Source organism: Pongo abelii, chromosome 6, assembly GCF_028885655.2.
Source record: "Pongo abelii isolate AG06213 chromosome 6, NHGRI_mPonAbe1-v2.0_pri, whole genome shotgun sequence".
In the NCBI taxonomy this organism is placed as follows: domain Eukaryota; kingdom Metazoa; phylum Chordata; class Mammalia; order Primates; family Hominidae; genus Pongo; species Pongo abelii.
In genome coordinates this window covers 14,143,342-14,161,852 of record NC_071991.2, presented here as the reverse complement: position 1 = coordinate 14,161,852, position 18,511 = coordinate 14,143,342, and the positions used below count along the sequence as shown (strand labels likewise).

At 53.9% G+C, this 18,511-nt stretch overlaps 1 protein-coding gene across 4 annotated transcripts in view; it reads left to right on the top strand.

Annotated features, from left to right (window-relative positions):
* CLIP2 (CAP-Gly domain containing linker protein 2) overlaps positions 1 to 18,511 on the top strand; it is a 115,464-nt gene that overhangs the window by 70,572 nt on the left and 26,381 nt on the right. For 2 of the 4 annotated variants that reach the window (XM_009242701.4, XM_024249944.3), the window contains 4 exons: positions 422 to 525; positions 4,454 to 4,514; positions 13,097 to 13,201; positions 16,061 to 16,996. In XM_009242701.4, the coding sequence (XP_009240976.2) occupies positions 422 to 525; positions 4,454 to 4,514; positions 13,097 to 13,201; positions 16,061 to 16,996 (1,206 nt within the window). The remainder of the gene's footprint in view (positions 1 to 421; positions 526 to 4,453; positions 4,515 to 13,096; positions 13,202 to 16,060; positions 16,997 to 18,511) is intronic. The other 2 variants (XM_024249945.3, XM_063725937.1) reach the window with 1 other exon arrangement.

Here is an 18,511-nt window from a genome sequence, read left to right as displayed (position 1 = left end):
TCTCTGATGTTTGTCTCCCGTGGGAGAGCTCCCTCCTGGGCCTCTGTCCCCATCTGGGGTCTGGCTTGTCCCTCCTTGGATGCCAGGATCAATAAGGCCAAGTTCTTGGCTGTGCTTTGATGGGGCACAGACAAGACAGCAGGTTTGCAAGATAACAGGTCTTAGGCTCTTGTGGGTTGAGGGGGGGTGGCAGGTACTGAGGGCAGGTGGGCCTAAGGGTCCTGCCTCTGCCTCTCTTGTTCCTGCTGGGTCCCCTCCTTCACACCTAGGCCCACTGTGCATGCCCGGCAGGTGCCAGCAGGGAAGTCAGGGTGACTGGGGTTCCAGGCCCGGCTCCTTGCCTGTCTCCCACCACACCACCAACCTGGACCCCATACCCCAGAGCATGCTGACCCTGTCCTGGCCTTCCTTGTGGGCCCAGTATGTTGCAGAAGCTGAGGAAAAGCTGCAGCGAGCCCGGCTGCTGGTGGATTGCGTGCGGAAAGAGAAGGTGGACCTGTCCAACCAGCTGGAGGAGGAGAGGAGGTACGTGCTGGCCCACCCTCGCCCTGGGAGGACGTTCTCCCTGAATCCCCTTAAGGAGGATGAGGAAGAGGGCAGGCTTGGGAATAGCAGACCCAGGTTCCAGTCTTGCCCCTGTCACTGCCTCTGGCTGTGTCACCCTGGACTGGTGACATTAGCTCTTGGACCTCAGTCTTCCCATCTGTAAAGTGAGGTGCTGGTCCTGTCTTCTGCAGGCAGCTGGGAAAACTCTTCATATAACTGGAGTAAAGCACCCAGCACGGTGCTGGGCACAGAGGGACACCACATTTTTAAAAATTTTTTTGAAATAGGGTCTCACTCTGTCACCCAGGCTGGAGTACAGAGCCACAATCACAGCTCACTGCAGCCTTGACCTCCCGGGTTCAAGCGATCCTCCCATCTCAGCCTCCTGGGTAGCTGGGACCACAGACGTCCCCCACCACGCCTGGTTAATTTTTGTATTTTTTGTAGAGATGGGGTTTTGGCACGTTGGCCAGGCTAGTCTCGAACTCCTGACCTCAGGCTATTCACCCGCCTCGGCCTCCCAAAGTGCAGGCATGAACCGTTGCGCCTGGCCTTGGAACACCACATTTGTTCATTGCATAGAGTTCATTGTTCCTGCACTCTCCAGCAGAATATTGAGAAGAGGAATAGGCTGGGGGCAGTGGAAGGGAGGTTGGTTATCACACCAGGTGTCCCTGGGGAGCCATGCTCCAGGAAGAAGGCTGAATGCCCCACCCCTCCACCATGAGCCAGTTCACACTTACAGTGTGCCCCTCCCCAACCCTGGACTGAGACCCGTGAGTGGAGCTCACAGCTCCTGTCCTGGGACTCCATTTCCTTTTTTTTCCCTCCCTCCCTCCCTCCCTTCCTTCTTCCCTTCCTCCCTTCCTTCTTCCTTCCTTCCTTCCCTCCCTTCTTTCTTTCTTTTAGACAGAGTCTTGCTCTTGTTGCCCAGGCTGGAGTACAATGGTGCGATCTCGGCTCACTGCAATCTCCACCTCCCAGGTTCAAGCAATTCTCCTGCCTCAGCCTCCCGAGTAGCTGGGATTACAGGCATGGCCACCAAGCCCTGCTAATTTTTGGATTTTTAGTAGAGATGGGGTTTCACCATGTTTGCCAGGCTGGTCTCGAACTCCTGATCTCAGGTGATCCACCCGCCTCAGCCTCCCAAAGTGCTGGGATTACAGGCGTGAGCCACTGCGCCCCGCCTCCTTTATTTTTCTTTTTTGAGACGGGGTCTTGCTCTGTCACCCAGGCTGGAGTGCAGTGGTTTGGCCATGGCTCACTGCAGCCTCAACCTTCTGGGCTCGTGCGATCCTCCCACCTCAGCCTCCCAGGTAGCTGGGACTACAGGCACACACCATCATGCCCAGCTAATTTTTTGTATCCATTCCCATTTTACACATCAGGAAACTGAGGCTAAGAGAAACAGCAGCCAGGGGACTCCTGAAATGCCCTGTGTCCAGGTGTCAGCCCTGTGCTGTGTGCTTCACTGGTGTTATCGCTTTCAATGCCACAACTGGCCAGGTGCAGTGGCTCATGCCTGTAATCTCAGCACTTTGGGAGGCTGAGGTGGGCGGATCACCTGAAGTCAGGAGTTTGAGACCAGCCTGGCCAACATGGTGAAACCCCGTCTCTACTAAAAATACAAAAATTAGCTGGGCATGGTGGCAGGCGCCTGTAATCCCAGCTACTCGGGAGGCTGAGGCAGGAGAATCGCTTGAACCCAGGAGGTGGAGGTTGCAGTGAGCCGAGATCACACCACTACAGTACAGCTGGGTGACAGAGCGAGACTCCGCCTCAAAAAAGAAAAAGAAAGTCACAAGTGGGACCCATCTCCCCTGCAGCCCTCCAACCAAAGACACCAGGTGGTGGGGACTCTGGCCGACTCGGTCCTGGGTCACCTCCTCGTAGGACACAAAGCTGACAGTGGACAGAGGTTTGCCTTGGCCCGGGATCCTCTTTACCTCCTAGATGATGCCCAGATACCTACATCTCCCTCCCCTGTCCCCAGGCAGCAGCCAGCTCCCATCCCCAGCACCCCCACTTGGGTCTGTTCTGTGGGCTTTCAGCTGGCACCTGCGCTCCATAAGCTGTTGTTACCGTCGGATTCAGGGAGATGAGGGTGTATTTATATCTGCCTGAGACAGCCTTAGTGGCCTACACATCTGGTTCCCATGGCGACGTGCCTGACGCCAACAAACAAACACAGATCTTTTTTTCTTTTTCTTTTCTTTTTTTAGACAGGGTCTCGCTCTGTCACCCAGGTTGGAGTACAGTGGTGTGATCTCGGCTCACTGCAACCTCCACCTCCAGGTTCAAGCAATTCTCCTGCCTCAGCCTGCCAAGTAGCTGGGATTACAGGCTCGCATCACCATGCCTGGCTAATTTTTATATTTTTAGTAGAGACAGGGTTACACCATGTTGCCCAGGTTGGTCTTGAACTCCTGGACTCAAGTGATCCGCCTGCCTCGGCCTCCCAAAGTGCTGGGATTATAGGCATGAGCCACTGTGCTCAGCCACAAACACAAGGCATCATGGAGTTTTGTTCAGAAGGGGCCTGGGTGCAAGTCTCTGCATTGTCCTGTGCTTGCTGTGTGGCCTTGGGCAGGTCGCCTGCCCTCTCTGGGCCTCATTCCTCATTGCTATGCTGAGAGCTGTTAGGAGGCCCTAGGAAGAGCAGCTTTGAGCTTCTTTTTTTTTTTTTCTCCCCCAAGACGGAGTTTCGGTCTTGTTGCCCAGGCTGGAGTGCAATGGCACGATCTCGGCTCACCGCAACCTCTGCCTTTCGGGTTCAAGCGATTCTCCTGCCTCAGCCTCCTGAGTAGCTGAGATTACAGGGATGTGCCACCACGCCCAGCTAATTTTGTATTTTTAGTAGAGACAGTTTCTCCATGTTGGTCAGGCTGGTCTCAAACTCCCGACCTCAGGTGATCCGCCCGCCTTGGCCTCCCAAAGTGTTGGGATTACGGGCATGAGCCACTGCGACTGGCCCAGCTTTGAGCTCCTATGTGTGGCTGTAAGGTGGGGTGGGCCTGTGTCTCTCCTGCGCTGTCTTGACAGGTGTGTGACTGAGTGTGTCTCCCTGAGGGCAGCCCTGATGCCTGGGCATTCCACATCCAGGGGCAGCCCTGGGAGTGGGGATTGGGTCTCTGACCCCCAATTTTGAGGCCTGTGATGAGAACAAGGTCAACGGCAAAGGAAACCCACTTTCCCTCTCTCCTTTCCTTCCTCCCCACAGGTTGTTCCTTGTGGTAGTGTCTGTTCCCCGCAGTGATGAAAACAGTGTTGTCAGCTGGGCGCAGTCTCATGCCTGTAATCCCAGCACTTTGGGAGGCTGAGGCGGGCAGATCACTTGAGGCCAGGAGTTCGAGACCAGCCTGGCCAACATGGCAAAACCCTGTCTCTACTAAAACTACAAAAATTTTTTATTGAGGTTGCATGCCCAGTGGTGCATGCCTGTAATCCCAGCTACTCAGGAAGCTGAGGCAGGAGAATCACTTGAACCGGGGAGGCAGAGGTTTCAGTGAGCTGTGATCACACCAATGCACTCTAGCCTGGGCAACAGAGCGAAACTCTGTCTCAAAAAAAAAAAAAAAAAGGGAGGGAGGAAGGAAGGAAGGAAAGAAAACAGTGTTGTCACTCACATCCCCGGGCCACTCTGCCCTTTATTTTATTTCCCACCACCCTGGGGAGGAAGGGTGTTGCCTTAAACACTCCCATTCTGGAGTTATTGGTGGTTCTTTCTAGAGTGCAGGTCAGCAGGTTGGGAGGTCTAGAGCTTTCCAGGACTGTGGGACATTTTGATGGCCTCGCCTCTGGATTCTGAGCCATTCTGATGGCCTTGCGTCTCTCTGCTGCTGCTCACTTGGTGAATCCCGTTGCTCTGGGCAAAGCCAGGTCAGCCGCCTCTTTCCCTCCCCTGCAGGAAGGTGGAGGATCTGCAGTTCCGCGTGGAGGAGGAGTCCATCACCAAGGGAGACCTGGAGGTAACAGTCAGAGGCCCCTTCCCTGGGCACACTTAGCACCGGTGCCTGGCCCTTGCTAGGGCAGATGGTTGTGAGGTCCAGCAGCACCTCTAGGCCCCCCGGGGAAGGGGCTGGGGGGAAAATGGGGAAGGATCAAAGGTCTGATGTCTGAGGTGTGAGTGGCTCAGCCCCAGGAGTCCCCCAGGGAAGCTGTGCTCCCCGTGTCAGCAGCTGGATGGGGTGGGCAGGATGAACCCAGGGCAGGGCAGATGGGGGGCTGGGCCCCAGGATAGAGTGGCTGAGGTCCCTGTCCCTTCATCTTAGGCAATAGCCCTAAAGGTGCCCCTTCATTCATCTTGGATTCCAGGTAAAATTTTGGCTGAAAGTAGCTTGCTGAGTCATGGAATTTATAGGTAGGAAAACTGAGTCTCAGAGACCAAGGGAGCTGGGCGTGGTGGCTCACACCTATAATCCCAGCACTTCAGGAAGCCAAGGCAGAGGATCACTTGAGCCCAGAAGTTCAAGACCAGCCTGGGCAATGTAGCAAGATCCCATCTCTACAAAAAATTTAAAAAGTTAGCCAAGCATGGTTATGTGCACCTGTGGTCCCAGCTACTCAGGGAAGCTGAGGCTAGAGGATCGCTTGAGTCTGGGAGATGGAGTCTGCAGTGAGCTATGATCGCGCCTGTTGCGTGTGTGTGTGTGTGTGTGTGCGTGCGTGCGTGTGTGTGTGTGTGTGTGAGAGAGACTGTCTCAAAAAAAAGAATGGATGTTGGGGCACAACCCAGTGTCAGAGCCTCAGCCCAGCTCAGCATGTTCTAATTAAGTTTCCCTCTTGGCCAAGGGGCAGGCCATGTGGTTGCTCCTGGCTGACTTTTCTATTGGCAGCTGCTCTCCTGCAGGGGTTGGATGGACTTCTGGGAAAAGCACCTGTGTTTGCCAGGAACAGAGACCCCCCCTGTGCCAGCTGCAGTCACCATGGGGGCTTACTGAAGGGCTGTAGGAAAGGTCACAGCCTCCAAGGGCAGGCATTTCAGGGGACTGGAGCCAGAAACAGCATCGGGAGCTAAGCCCATCTATGTGCCCCTTACTCAGGGTCTCCTTCCGATCTGTGTCTGGCTCCTGTGTGTGGCTCCTGTCTGTTTCCCACTGTGTTTCTCGGCTCTGCTCTTCTCCCAGCCCCGCCCACTACCCACTACCTACCAGCTGTCATTGAGAGAGGCTCTGATTGGTCCCAGGGATAGCCAATAGGCTGGCTGGCTCTGGATAGGGGTCCACTCCGATCCAGTCGGCCCTGGCTGGGAGAGGCAGGGGGCGGGACAGACAGTGACAGCTAATTCAGTCCAAAGGGCTGCAGAATCCCCATGCAACGTTTTATTGTACCAAACTGAATTGTGATCATATTCATGGCAACCAGAAGGCAAAATGACCAAAGTCCCACTCATCCCCTCATCCCCACCCTTTTTTTTTCTTTTTTGGAGACAAGATCTCACTCTGTTGCCCAGGTTGGAGTACAGTGGCACGATCTAGGCTCACTGAAGCCTCCACTTCCTGGGCTCAAGTGATGCTTTGCCTCCACTTCCTGGGCTCAAGTGATGCTTTGCCTCAGCCTCCCAAGTAGCTAGGACTACAGGCGTGTGCCACCACACCCAGCTAATTTTTGTATTTTTTTTTTGTAGAGGCTGGGTCTCACTATGTTGCCCAGGCAGGGTCTCGCTATGTTGCCCAAGTGGGTCTCAAACTCCTAGGCTCAAGCAATCCTGCCTCAGCCTCCCAAAGGGCTGGGATTACATGCATGAGCCATCACATCTGGCCCCCACCCATCTTAAAAGTCAGAAATAAAAACCAGAGCCCCTCCTTGACCTCCTGGCCCCCTCCAGCTTTATCATCCCACCTCTCTGCCTGTCTTTATTGCAAAACTCCCCAGAAGGTTATCAGGCTCATGGGCTTCCCTCCTGTCCACACTCCTCCAGCTACACAATGAGATGCCCCCATTCCAACTTCCCAGCCTCCTCCGCTGACGTCTTCTCCTTCCTGATCTCTGAACGTTGGCCCATCCAAGGGCTCAGTCCCAGGCCCGTTCACCCCTTGTCCACACTCGCCCTGAGAGCTTCCAGTCTGTGGCCTCCGTGCCCTGGATGAGCCCCTGTAAGTCCCACAGTCTTCCCCAAGCTCCCTGTACCATGCCCACTTGACATCTCCACCCAATTGAGGAAGAAGCAAGCACCTGTATCAATTTCCTGGGGCTGCAGTAACGCACAGCCACAAATGTGTGGCTTAAAACAGCACAAACATATGCTTTCGCAGTTCTGGAAGCCAGAAGTCTAAAATAAAGGCTGGGCGTGGTGGCTCACGCCTGTAATCCCAACACTTTGGGAGGCCAAAGCAGCAGATCACTTGAGGTCAGGAGTTTGAGACCAGCCTGGCCAACGTAGTGAAACACCGTCTCTACTAAAAATATAAAATTAGCTGGGTATGGTGACGGGCGCCTGTAATCCCAGCTACTCCGGAGGCTGAGGCAGGAGAATCACTTGAACTCGGGAGGCGGAGGTTACAGTGAGCCGAGAGTGCACCACTGCGCTTCAGCCTGGGCAGCAGAGTGAGACTCCTTCTCAAAAAAAAAAAAAAAAAAAAAAAGTCTGAAATCAGGGTGTTGGAGAATCTATTCCAATCTAGCTTCCAGGAGGATTGCTGGCAGCCCTTGATGCTCCTTGGCCTGTATAACTGCATCAAGCCAGTCCCTGCCTCCTGTCACTTTGCTGCCTTCCCTGTGTGGCACTTCACTTGAACACAGCAGTGAAGACAGCAGTCACTGGATTTAGGGCCCACTCTAATCCAATCCTAATCCAGTATGACCTCATTTTAACTAACTACATGTGTAAGACCCTATTCCAAACAAGGTCACATTTGTTCTTTATTTTGTTAAAAATTTTTTTTTTTTTGAGACGGAGTCTCACTCTTTCACCCAGGCTGGAGTGCAGTGGCGCTATCTTGGCTCACTGCAAGCTCTGCCTCCAGAGTTCATGCCATTCTCCTGCCTCAGCCTCCCAAGTAGCTGGGATTACAGGCACCCACCACCGTGCCCAGCTAATTTTTTTGTATTTTTTCTTTTAGTAGAGACGGGGTTTCACCGTGTTAGCCAGGATGGTCTCGATCTCCTGACCTCGTGATCCGTCCGCCTAGGCCTCCCAAAGTGCTGGGGCCACCGCACCTGGCCTTTTTTTTTTTTTTTTTTTTTTTTTGAGACGGAGTCTCGCTCTTTCACCCAGGCTGGAGTGCAGTGGCGTTATCTCGGCTCACTGCAAGCTCTGCCTCCAGAGTTCATGCCATTCTCCTGCCTCAGCCTCCCAAGTTGCTGGGACTACAGGCCTCCGCCACCACGCCCGGCTAATTTTTTGTATTTTTAGTAGAGACGGGGTTTCACTGTGTTAGCCAGGATGGTCTCGATCTCCTGACCTCGTGATTCGCCCACCTCGGCCTCCCAGAGTGCTGGGATAACAGGCGTGAGCCACCGCGCCTGGCCTATTTTGTTTAATTTTTATACAGATGGGTTCTCACTATATTGCCCAGGCTGGTCTCAAACTTCTGAGCTCAAGCGATGCTCCCACCCTAGCCTCTCAAAGTTCTGGGATTATAGGTGGGAGCCACCATGCCTGGCTAAGGTCACATTCTGAGGTTCTGAGTGGGCGTGAAATTTAAGAAGACACTATTCAACCCAGGACCACAGCCCAAATTGAACATGTCCTAACCACATCTATCCAGGCCCCCCCTAATACCACCCCCCTTACGGTTCCCATCTCAGGAATTGGCCCCCAAATCCACACAGTTGGCCGGGCATGGTGGCTCACGCCTATAATCCCAGTGCTTTGGGAGCCTGAGACAGGAAGATTGCTTGAGCCCAGGAGTTTGAGACCAGCCTGGGCAACATAGCAAGACCCTGTTTCTACAAAAATATTTTTAAAAAATGCGGGCATGGTGGCACATGCTTGTAATCCAAGCACTTTGGGAAGCCAAGGCGGGAGGATTGATTAAGCCCAGGAGTTCGAGACCAGCCTGGGCAACGTAGGGAGACCTTGTCTCTACCCAAAATGGAAAAATTATCCAGGTATGGTAATGCATGCCTATGGTCCCAGCTACTCAGGAGGCTGAGGTGGGAGGATCGCTTGAGTCCAGGCAGTTGAGGCTGCAATGAGCTGTGATCACACCACTGTACTCCAGCCTGGGCAACAAAGCAAGAGCAAGACCTTGTCTCAAAAAATAAAAAATAAAGGCCAGGCGCGGTGGCTCACACCTATAATCCCAGCACTTTGGGAGGCCGAGGTGGGCAGATCATGAGGTCAGGAGTTTGAGACCAGCCTGACCAACATAGTGAAACCCCGTCTCTACTAAAAATACAAAAACTTAGCCGGGCCTGGTGGTGGGCGCCTGTAATCCCAGCTATCCGGGAGGCTGAGGTAGGAGAATTGCTTGAACCTGGGAGGCGGAGGTTGCAGTGAGCCGAGATCGTGTCATTGCACTCCAGCATGGGCGACAGTGCGAGACTCCGTCTCAAAATAAATAAAAATAAATAAAATAAATAAAAAATAAAAAACAAAAAAAGTCCTTTTGACCTTGCCTCCAAAATGATGCACATCCCCACAGCTGCCTCCCTGGACCAGGCCCTAGCACCATGCCATGGATAGCCCTCTTTCGTCTTCTGTTCCTCCAAAGTCCATTCTCCACACTGAATCTAGTCTTTTTTAAAAATATCGTTTTCATTTTTAATGTTGGAAATTTTTAAGCCTATACAAAAATAGAGAAGACAGTATAATGAACTTTCATTTACCCATCACTCAGCTTCAACAGTTATCAACTCACCACCAGTCTTATTTCAGCCATGCCCTGACCCAGGGCCCCCTCGCACATCCCAGATGTCATATGGCCAAATATTTTAAAAATGTAAATCAGGCTGAGTGCAGTGGCTCACACCTGCAATCCCAATACTTGGGAGGTAGAGGTGGGAGGGTCACTTGAGGCCAGGAGTTAGAGACCAGTCTGGGCAGTATAGTGAGACCCCATCTCTACAAAAATTATTCTGGCTGGATGGGGTGGCTCACACCTATAATCCCAGCACTTTGGGAGGCCAGGGCGGGTGGATCACTTGAGGTCAGGAGATTCAGACCAGCCTGGCCAACATGGTGAAACCCTGTCTCTACTAAAAATACAAAAATTAGTTGGGCGTGGTGATGGGTAGCAGTAATCCCAGCTACTCAGGAGGCTAAGGCAGGAGAATCGCTTGAGCCAGGGAGGTGGAGGTTGCAGTGAAACAAGATCACACCACTGCACTCCAGCCTGGGCAACAGAATGAGACTCTGTCTCAAAAATAAAGTAGAAACAAAGAAACAAAATAAATAAAATAAAAAATTCACCAGGCATGGTAGCACGCCTGTAGTCCCAGCTACTTGGGGGGGGCTGAGGCAGAAGGATCCTTTGAGTCCAGGAGGTTGAGGCTACAGTGAGCTATGATGGCGCCACTGCACCCAGCCTGGGTGACAGAGCAAGACCCCATCTCTAAAAATAAATAAATAAAAATTTTTAAAACATGGCTGGGTACGGTGGCTCACACCTATAATCCCAGCACTTTGGGAAGCCAAGGCCAGTGGATCATTCGAGGTCAGGAGCTCCAAACCAGCCTGGCTAACATGGCGAAACCCCATCTCTACTAAAAATACAAAAATTAGCTAGGCGTGGTGGCGCTTGCCTGTAATTCCAGCTACTCGGAAGGCTGAGGCAGGAGAATCACTTGAACCCAGGAGGCAGAGGTTGCTGAGCCAGGCTCCCTCCACTGCACTCCAGCCTGAGTAACAGAGCGAGACTCCGCCTCAAAAAAAAAATCTGGGCGCGGTGGCTCATGCCTGTAATCCCAGCACTGTGGGAGGCCAAGGTGGGCGGATCACGAGGTCAGGAGATCGAAACCATCCTGGCTACCATGGTGAAACCCTGTCTCTACTAAAAATACAAAAAATTAGCTGGGTGTGGTGGCGGGCGCCTGTAGTCCCAGCTACTCGGGAGGCTGAGGCAGGAGAATGGTGTGAACTAAGGAGGCAGTGGTTGCAGTGAGCCAAGATTGCGCCACTGCACTCCAGCCTGGGCAACAGAGCGAGACTCCGTCTCAAAAAAATAAAAACTAATTTAAAAATAAAATTGTAAATCAGATCCTGCCCCTTTCCTGCTCACACATCTAGCACTGAGACACTAGATATCATCTAGGCTCTGTAGAGTGGGCCAGAGATGACCCCCAGGGCCCAACCCCCACCACCACCCCCCCGCCTTGTCCCAGCCCTGTCTCACACCCCTGCCCCTAAGTTATCATACACCAGGCTTTTCTGTTTCTGGAACACCGCAAGCTGTGTTCTGCCTCTCAGCTTTTGTACACGCTAGTTCCACTGCCTGAAACACTTGCGCCTCTTCCTCCCGCGCCTGCCTTGTACGAGGAGTCCTTATCCTTCAGAACTCACTGTAAATTACATGTTTCCTCTATTTCACCTTCATTCCAGTTACTCTCTCCCCAGTGCTCTGTTCATAGTGCAAATCACAGTCTGGAATGATCTTCACTATTTTATGGTTTGCATCGCCCCCCGCCCCCCAGAATATAAACCCTTCGAGGGGCCGGGCGTGGTGGCTCACACATGTAATCCCAGCACTTTGGGAGGCTGAGGTGGGCAGATCACCTGAGGTCAGGGGTTCGAGACCAGCCAACATGGTGAAACCCCGTCTCTACTCAAAAATACAAAAATTATCTGGGCATGATGGTAGGCACCTGTAATCCCAGCTACTCGGGAGGCTGAGGCTGGAGAATCGCTTGAACCTGGGAGGTAGAGGTTGCAGTGAGCCGAGATCGCGCCACTGCACTCCAGCCTGGGTGAAAGAGGGAAACTCTGTCTCAAAAAAAAAAAAAGGGGGGGGGGAGGAGTCCTTTGGAGTGGGACCAAATGAAATTGCCCTTGAAATTGGGAAGCTGGAGGCTTTTTCTTGCCTGTGCGAGCTACCAGTTCAGTGTGTAGGATCATGAACTATCTATGAGGGTTCCAGGCAGGGCTGTTGTGCCCACCGACGGGGATAGGGGTGGCTGGGATGGAGCTTGTGATTTTCTGGAAGAGACAGGCTGACTTCTTGTTGGCACTGGAACACACGGCCAGGAGGGAGGCGGGAGAGGTGGGGAGGGAGAGGAGAGAAAGAGAAAGGGAGGGAGACAGAGAGGGGAGACAGGAAGGGAGAGAGTGGGGAAAAGAGAAGGAGAGAAGGAGGGAGGAAGAGAGACAGGGAGGGGAATGGAGAGAGAGAGGGAGGGAGAGAGGGAGAAAGAAAGGAGGGAGAAAAACGGAGGGGGAGAAAGAAGAGAGAGAAAGTGGGAAGGAGAGGGGAGAGAGAAAGGGAAGGAGAGAGGGAGAGAGGGAGAGGGAGGGGAAGGAGAGAGGAGGGGAGAGAACCTTTTTTTGTTGTTCCTTAAGGAAAATTCAAGAAATAAAATAGGCCAAAGGACATAATCATCTCAATGTGTCTTAATGAACTGCAGGAGTATTTCTAATCAGGTGATGTCCGTTTACACCTTCACCAATAGACAAGCTTCCGGGGTTTTATTACAGGTTTCACACCTAGATGCTGTTTTGCTAAGCCCCGCCCCTTCAGAACTACCCTGCAGCTGCCTTAATCCCTTCTCTCCTGGAGTAAAGAGGACCCTCTGGCTTCTCCCTAAAATGAACTTGGGTTTCCAAACCGCTCCCAGTGTCCTCACCCTCCCCGCTTCCCTTCCAAGATCTGTTCTGTGAAATGCAAAAGCCAGTCTTGACACCCTGAGAATGCTGGCCTTTGTCAGCAGATGAAGCGGATATTGTCGAGCTGGGACAAAAGTGCCCTTGTGATTTGTGGAGACCAGGCGTCCTCTGTGGGGTCCAGGGGGGTGGGCACCAATGGGGCCCGGCAGTGGGAGGCACAACCCGGCCTCCACCAAGGAGGCTGGGGCCAAGAGGATCGCGAGGGGTCGGGTATATTTTGGAAACATCTTTTGTGTCATGGGTTCTTGCACTTTTAGCACAGGCCTTGGGGGGAGTCGAGCGGGAATCCCGGGGTCCTTTATTTATTCCTCATCCTGTGGGTCTCCTATGTGGAAGATGCTTTGCCTACAACCAGTGACAGCCTGCAGGGGAACAGGAACAAGTTGGGCCCCTCCCCAGGAGCAGATCCTTGAAGAGGACCTTCAAGGTTAAGGCCTGCTGGTTGGGGGTTGGGGGGTGACAGAAAAGAAGTGAGGTGCCCATTGCTACCCCAAGCAGAGGCCAGCGAGGGAGGATGGCTGCAGCCCCCGCCCCCCACTGCCCTACACTGACCCAGCCGGGACACAGCAAGGGGTGGGCATGAGGCCCCACGCCCCTCGCCTCCCCAGACTTCCTCTCTTTCCCTGAGCAATTCTGGCTCATGAATCTACTCTCCTCGCCTTGTTCACGGAAGATGACGCCTCCTCTCTCTCTCTCTTTCTCTCTCTCTCTCCGGCTTCTTCTTTCCTGTGCCCCCCCTCCCTGCGTCCTCGCCCCCACCCCCCACCGTGTCCACCCTGGGTGGACCAGACCCAGACGCAGCTGGAGCACGCGCGCATTGGGGAGCTGGAACAGAGCCTGCTACTGGAGAAGGCGCAGGCCGAGCGGCTGCTCCGAGAATTAGCGGACAACAGGGTAACCTCGCCACCCGCGCCACCACGCCCGCCTGGCCCGCCAGCCACCTTGCCCTTTGATGCCCCCTCCGGCTTCTCTGTTTCATTATTGACTCTCTTTCTTTAGCTGCTATCATCTTTGTTTTTTGTTTTTTGTTTTTTGCATCTCCTTGGAGGAGGGAAGTCAAGATTTAGAAATGTGCTTATGTGGCCGGGCGCGGTGGCTCACGCCTGTAATCCCAGCACTTTGGGAGGCTAAGGAGGGTGGATCGCCTGAGGTCAGGAGTTCGAGACCAGCCTGGCCAACATGGTGAAACCCCATCTCTACTAAAAATATAAAAATTAGCTGGGCGTGGTGGCTCATGCCTGTGATCCCAGCTATTTGGGAGGCTGAGGCAGGAGAATCGCTTGAACCCGGGAGGTGGAGGTTGCAGTGAGCTGAGATCGTGCCACTGCACTCCAGCCTGGGTGACAGAGCGAGACTCCGCCTCAAAAACAAAACAAAAAGAAATGTGCTTATGTTCCCCGGCTCAGGGTTGCTTATTGGGGTGGAGTTGGGGGTGGGGGTGGTCCTTGTTTTTTGGGACTTGGCTCCCCAGCTCATGGCCCCAGCAGCGGAGAACGTCCTGTGAGACCCCCCAGCCCCCCGGATGCATTGCCACGACAAAGTGTTGGAGCTCCTGGGAATGTCCTGTCCCTATGTAGGCAGACCTAGAAACCACTGATCCATGTCTCCTGTCTCCCCAGCTGAGGAGGCTGGGGAGAGGAAGGAGGTCAGGAACTGCAGATCTCTTCCCAGTTTCTCTGGCCCAGAGAGCCTGAAACATGGGGGCAGGAGGGGCTGGGCTGAAGGACCTGGGGCTGAGGAAGGGGTGGGGCTTTTGAGGGAGTGGAGGTGTCCCCAGGGAATGGTGCTGTGTTGGGTCCTGGAGCCATGGAACAGCTCTGCTTGTGGGTGAGGCTTCCAGACTCCTAGGGCATGGTTCTGAGTCCCTGCTCCAGGCCCAGCAGTCCCCTCCAGGCTTACCATGCACACCTGGGACCCAGCACTCTGTGCAGGCACTCACATGCGAACAGCCAGCCGGCCCCCCAGCAGTCCCTCTGAGAGGAAGCAAAAACAGGCAGCAAGTGATGACTGGAAAAGCACCCCATAAACAGTATATAGATGTGGAAGGAGCAGTGGTCAGTTTCTGCATGTTGGCCTCCGTGCACAAGTGGCTGTGTGCATGTGTGCAGGTGTCCAGAGACACACGGGGTCCATTTGCACACACTGGCCATTAGTCAGTGACCATGTGCTTGTACGGTACACACTCACGTGCATGAAGACTGAACGCACAAACTGACCCAGTCACCATGGACGGGCCAGAGCCCTCCAGATGCATCTTGATCTAGGGTTCAACCTGATGAAAACACAAAAACAGGGCTAGGTGTGGTGGCTCACACCTGTAATCCCAGCACTTTGGGAGGCCAAGGTGGGTCAATCACCTGAGGTCATCTGAGGTCAGGAGTTCGAGACCAGCCTGGCCAACATGGTGAAACCCTGCCTCTATTAAAAATACAAAAATTAACTGAGCGGGCTGGTGCACGCCTGTAGTCCCAGCTACTTGGGAGGCTGAGACAGGAGAATCATTTGAACCAGGGAGGCGGAGGTTGCAGTGAGCCGAGATCGTGCCACTGCACTCCAGCCTGGGCAAAAGAGTGAGACTCCCATCTCGAAAAAAACAAAAACAAAAAAACAAAACAAAAATAAGTTTATTGAACTAAAGGATACCTTCAGAAACAAAATGTTTAAAGCTTGTAATAGATTTAAAGCTTGAAAATATATCATTTTCATATCTATGACCATCAACGTGATCAAGGTGTTTTTTTGGAGAATGGAGCCTCTAAGAGTTTTTTGTTTAAACATGGGTCTGGGAGCACCCTCTTCTGCTTTAAGCATTAAACTAGACCCTTCTTGGCCACTGCCTCCAGCCAGCCCCTTGGGCTGGATATCCTTCCTAGGGCAGGATAATGCAAAATTCACTGTGGCTTCTGTTCTTTAAAAAGAATGTTAACAAAAAAAATTTCTTAATAAAAATACAAAGAACTTTAACTCAGTTGGGCATGGTGGCTCATGCCCATAGAGTCCCAGCTGTTCTTGAGGCTGAGGCAGGAAGATTGCTTGAGCCCAGGAATTTGAGGGTACAGTGAGCTATTATTGCACGGCTGCACTCCAGCCTGGGCAACATAGCTAGACCCCTGTCTCTTTAAAAAAAAAAAAAAAAGGCTGGGCGGTGGCTCATGCCTATAATCCCAACACTTTGGGATGCCAAGGCGGGTGGATCACTTGAGGCTAGGAGTTTGAGACCAGCCTAGGCAAAAGGGCAACACCCCATCTTTACTAAAAAAATACAAAAATTCCCCAGGTGCATGGTGGTGCATGCCTGTAGTCCCAGCTACTCGGGAGGCTGAGGCAGGAGAATCACTTGAACCTGGGAAGTAGAGGTTGCAGTGAGCTGAGATCACGCCACTGCATTCCAGCCTCCGTGACAGAGCAAGACTCAAAAAAAAAAAAAAAAAAAAAAAAGCTGTTACCTCAAATAGGTGGTTTCTTTTAACCACCAATTTGTCCAAGCCACCTAGGTAGAGGAGTGGCGACAGTTGGCTCTGTGAATCTTTGGGGTACAGCCAGGGAAGTCTTTCTGGATGCTGTGATGGGCCGGGACTCCAAGTCCAGCCGGCACTCCGGAGGGAGTGAGCGCCTTTCCGTTCCCATGACCTCCACCTGCTGGGGCTGGTGACCTCAAGTGGACGCCCCCCACCCCGCCCCCACCATTGTGCCCTCCTTACCTTCCAGCCAGCCAGCCAGCCCGCTGATCCCCGTCTCCCTCTCTCTCCGCAGCTGACCACAGTGGCCGAGAAGTCGCGCGTGCTGCAGCTGGAGGAGGAGCTCACCCTGCGCCGCGGTGAGATCGAGGAGCTCCAGCAGTGCCTGTTGCACTCGGGCCCCCCGCCCCCGGACCACCCCGACGCCGCCGAGACCCTGCGGCTGCGGGAGCGGCTGCTCTCGGCCAGCAAGGAACACCAGAGGGAGAGCGGGGTGCTGCGGGATAAATACGAGAAGGCCCTGAAAGCCTACCAAGCGGAGGTGGACAAGCTCCGCGCGGCCAACGAGAAGTACGCACAGGAGGTGGCGGGCCTGAAGGACAAGGTTCAGCAGGCTACCAGCGAGAACATGGGGCTCATGGACAACTGGAAATCCAAGCTGGACTCGCTGGCCTCGGACCACCAGAAGTCCCTGGAGGACCTCAAAGCCACCCTGAACTCGGGCCCAGGCGCCCAGCAGAAGGAGATCGGCGAGCTGAAGGCAGTGATGGAGGGCATCAAGATGGAGCACCAGCTGGAGCTGGGTAACTTGCAGGCCAAGCATGACCTGGAGACTGCCATGCACGTGAAGGAGAAGGAGGCCCTGCGGGAGAAGCTGCAGGAGGCCCAGGAGGAGCTGGCTGGGCTGCAGCGGCACTGGCGGGCCCAGCTGGAGGTGCAAGCCAGCCAGCACCGGCTGGAGCTGCAGGAGGCCCAGGACCAGCGCCGGGATGCCGAGCTGCGTGTGCACGAGCTGGAAAAACTGGACGTGGAGTACCGGGGCCAGGCGCAGGCTATCGAGTTCCTCAAGGAGCAGATCTCGCTGGCCGAGAAGAAGATGTTGGACTACGAGCGGCTGCAGCGGGCAGAAGCCCAGGGCAAACAGGAGGTCGAGAGGTTGCGGGAGAAGCTCCTGGTGGCTGAGAACAGACTCCAGGCGGTCGAAGCCCTGTGCTCCTCCCAGCACACTCACGTAGGCGCCTGCCCCTCCTGCTGGGGCGGGAGGGTCGGGCTGGGGAGGGCTTGGGCGTTTGCTGACCTCTGTTCTGCAGCCCAGGAAGCATTTCCCTTGTCCCCGAGAGCATGCCTGGGGCAGTCAAGGAAGGGGTCACCTGGCTTAGAGGAGGAGCTCCTTGGTCCTCTGTTAGAGGGGCAGTGCGCCCTGGTGACCAGGGAGAACCGAAGCTGGTCTGAGCTGACCTGGCTGCATCCCCCCACACAGAGCAGGCCTGGAGAGATGGGACCTCCGTGCAGAGGATGGGCTTTGATTTACCCATACATGTCTTAGGGTGCAGGGCTCCTAGGACCCGAGACCTCAGACCCTGCGCCCTGGGGCTGGCACAGACCTGAAGGCAAGCTCTGCCTATCCCCCTGGGGGCACCCATCTCCAACTCAGAAGCTCACCTGGGGAACCAGTGGCAGCCCCCTTTCTGCCAGTCCTAATGAGACTTTAGCAACGGTGCCATCAAGTACTTCCCCAGAATGTGGAAGTTCCCGGAGTGGGGTCTGGAAGGCTAGAGGGGGTGGCCTTAAAGAGGTCGCTGTCACCAATGTCAATTTTGGCTCCAAATCTAGAAATTCCTTAAGCATCTACCCCTTCGTCCTTCAGCTGAACCCATCCTCCCAGCCCCTCTGAGGAGGTCAACACCCAGGTGGGCTGTGCCCACTCCACCAGGGCCAGGAAGGGCCTTTTGAGTGGCTCTGGGTACCACGTCTTATGCCAGGCCCTATGTGACTCCATTTCACCTTAACATCCTTAGACTGATACTGGCTCCATTTCACAGGTGAGCAAACCAAGACTTTCCCAGGTCCACAGCCTCTCAGTGGCAGAGATGTTCAACCCCATTCCCTGTGGGGCTGACAGAGAGTGCCCAAGACAACAGGAATTAATTCATAGGAGGGATGGCTAGCGATGGACTCTTGCCCGTATACAAATTGTACTCAGGGATTCTTGAGTTTCCAGTTCCTCCACATACATTTTTTTTTTTTTTTTTTTTGAGATGGAGTTTTGCTCTTGTTGCCCAGGCTGGTGTGCAGTGGTGGGATCTCGGCTCACTGCAACCTCCGCCTCCCAGGTTCAAGCAATTCTCCTGTTTCAGCCTCCCAAGTAGCTGCAATTACAGGCTTGCACCACCACGCCCAGCTAATTTTTATATTTTTAGTAGAGGCGGGGTTTCGCCAGGTAGTCCAAGCTGGTCTCAAACTCCTGACTTCAGGTGATCCGCCCGCCTCGGCCTCCCAAAGTGCTGGGATTACAGGCGTGATGCACCATCCCTGGCCTTTTTTTGGTTTTGTTTTTGAGACAGGGTCTTGTTCTGTCTCCCAGGCTGGAGTGCAGTGGCATGATCATGGCTCACTGCAGTCTCAACCTCCCAGACCTGAATGAGCCTCCCACTTCAGCCTCCCAAGTCACCAGGACCACAGGTGTGCCCCACCACACCCGGCTAATTTTTATAGTTTTTGTAGAGATGGGATTTCACCATGTTGC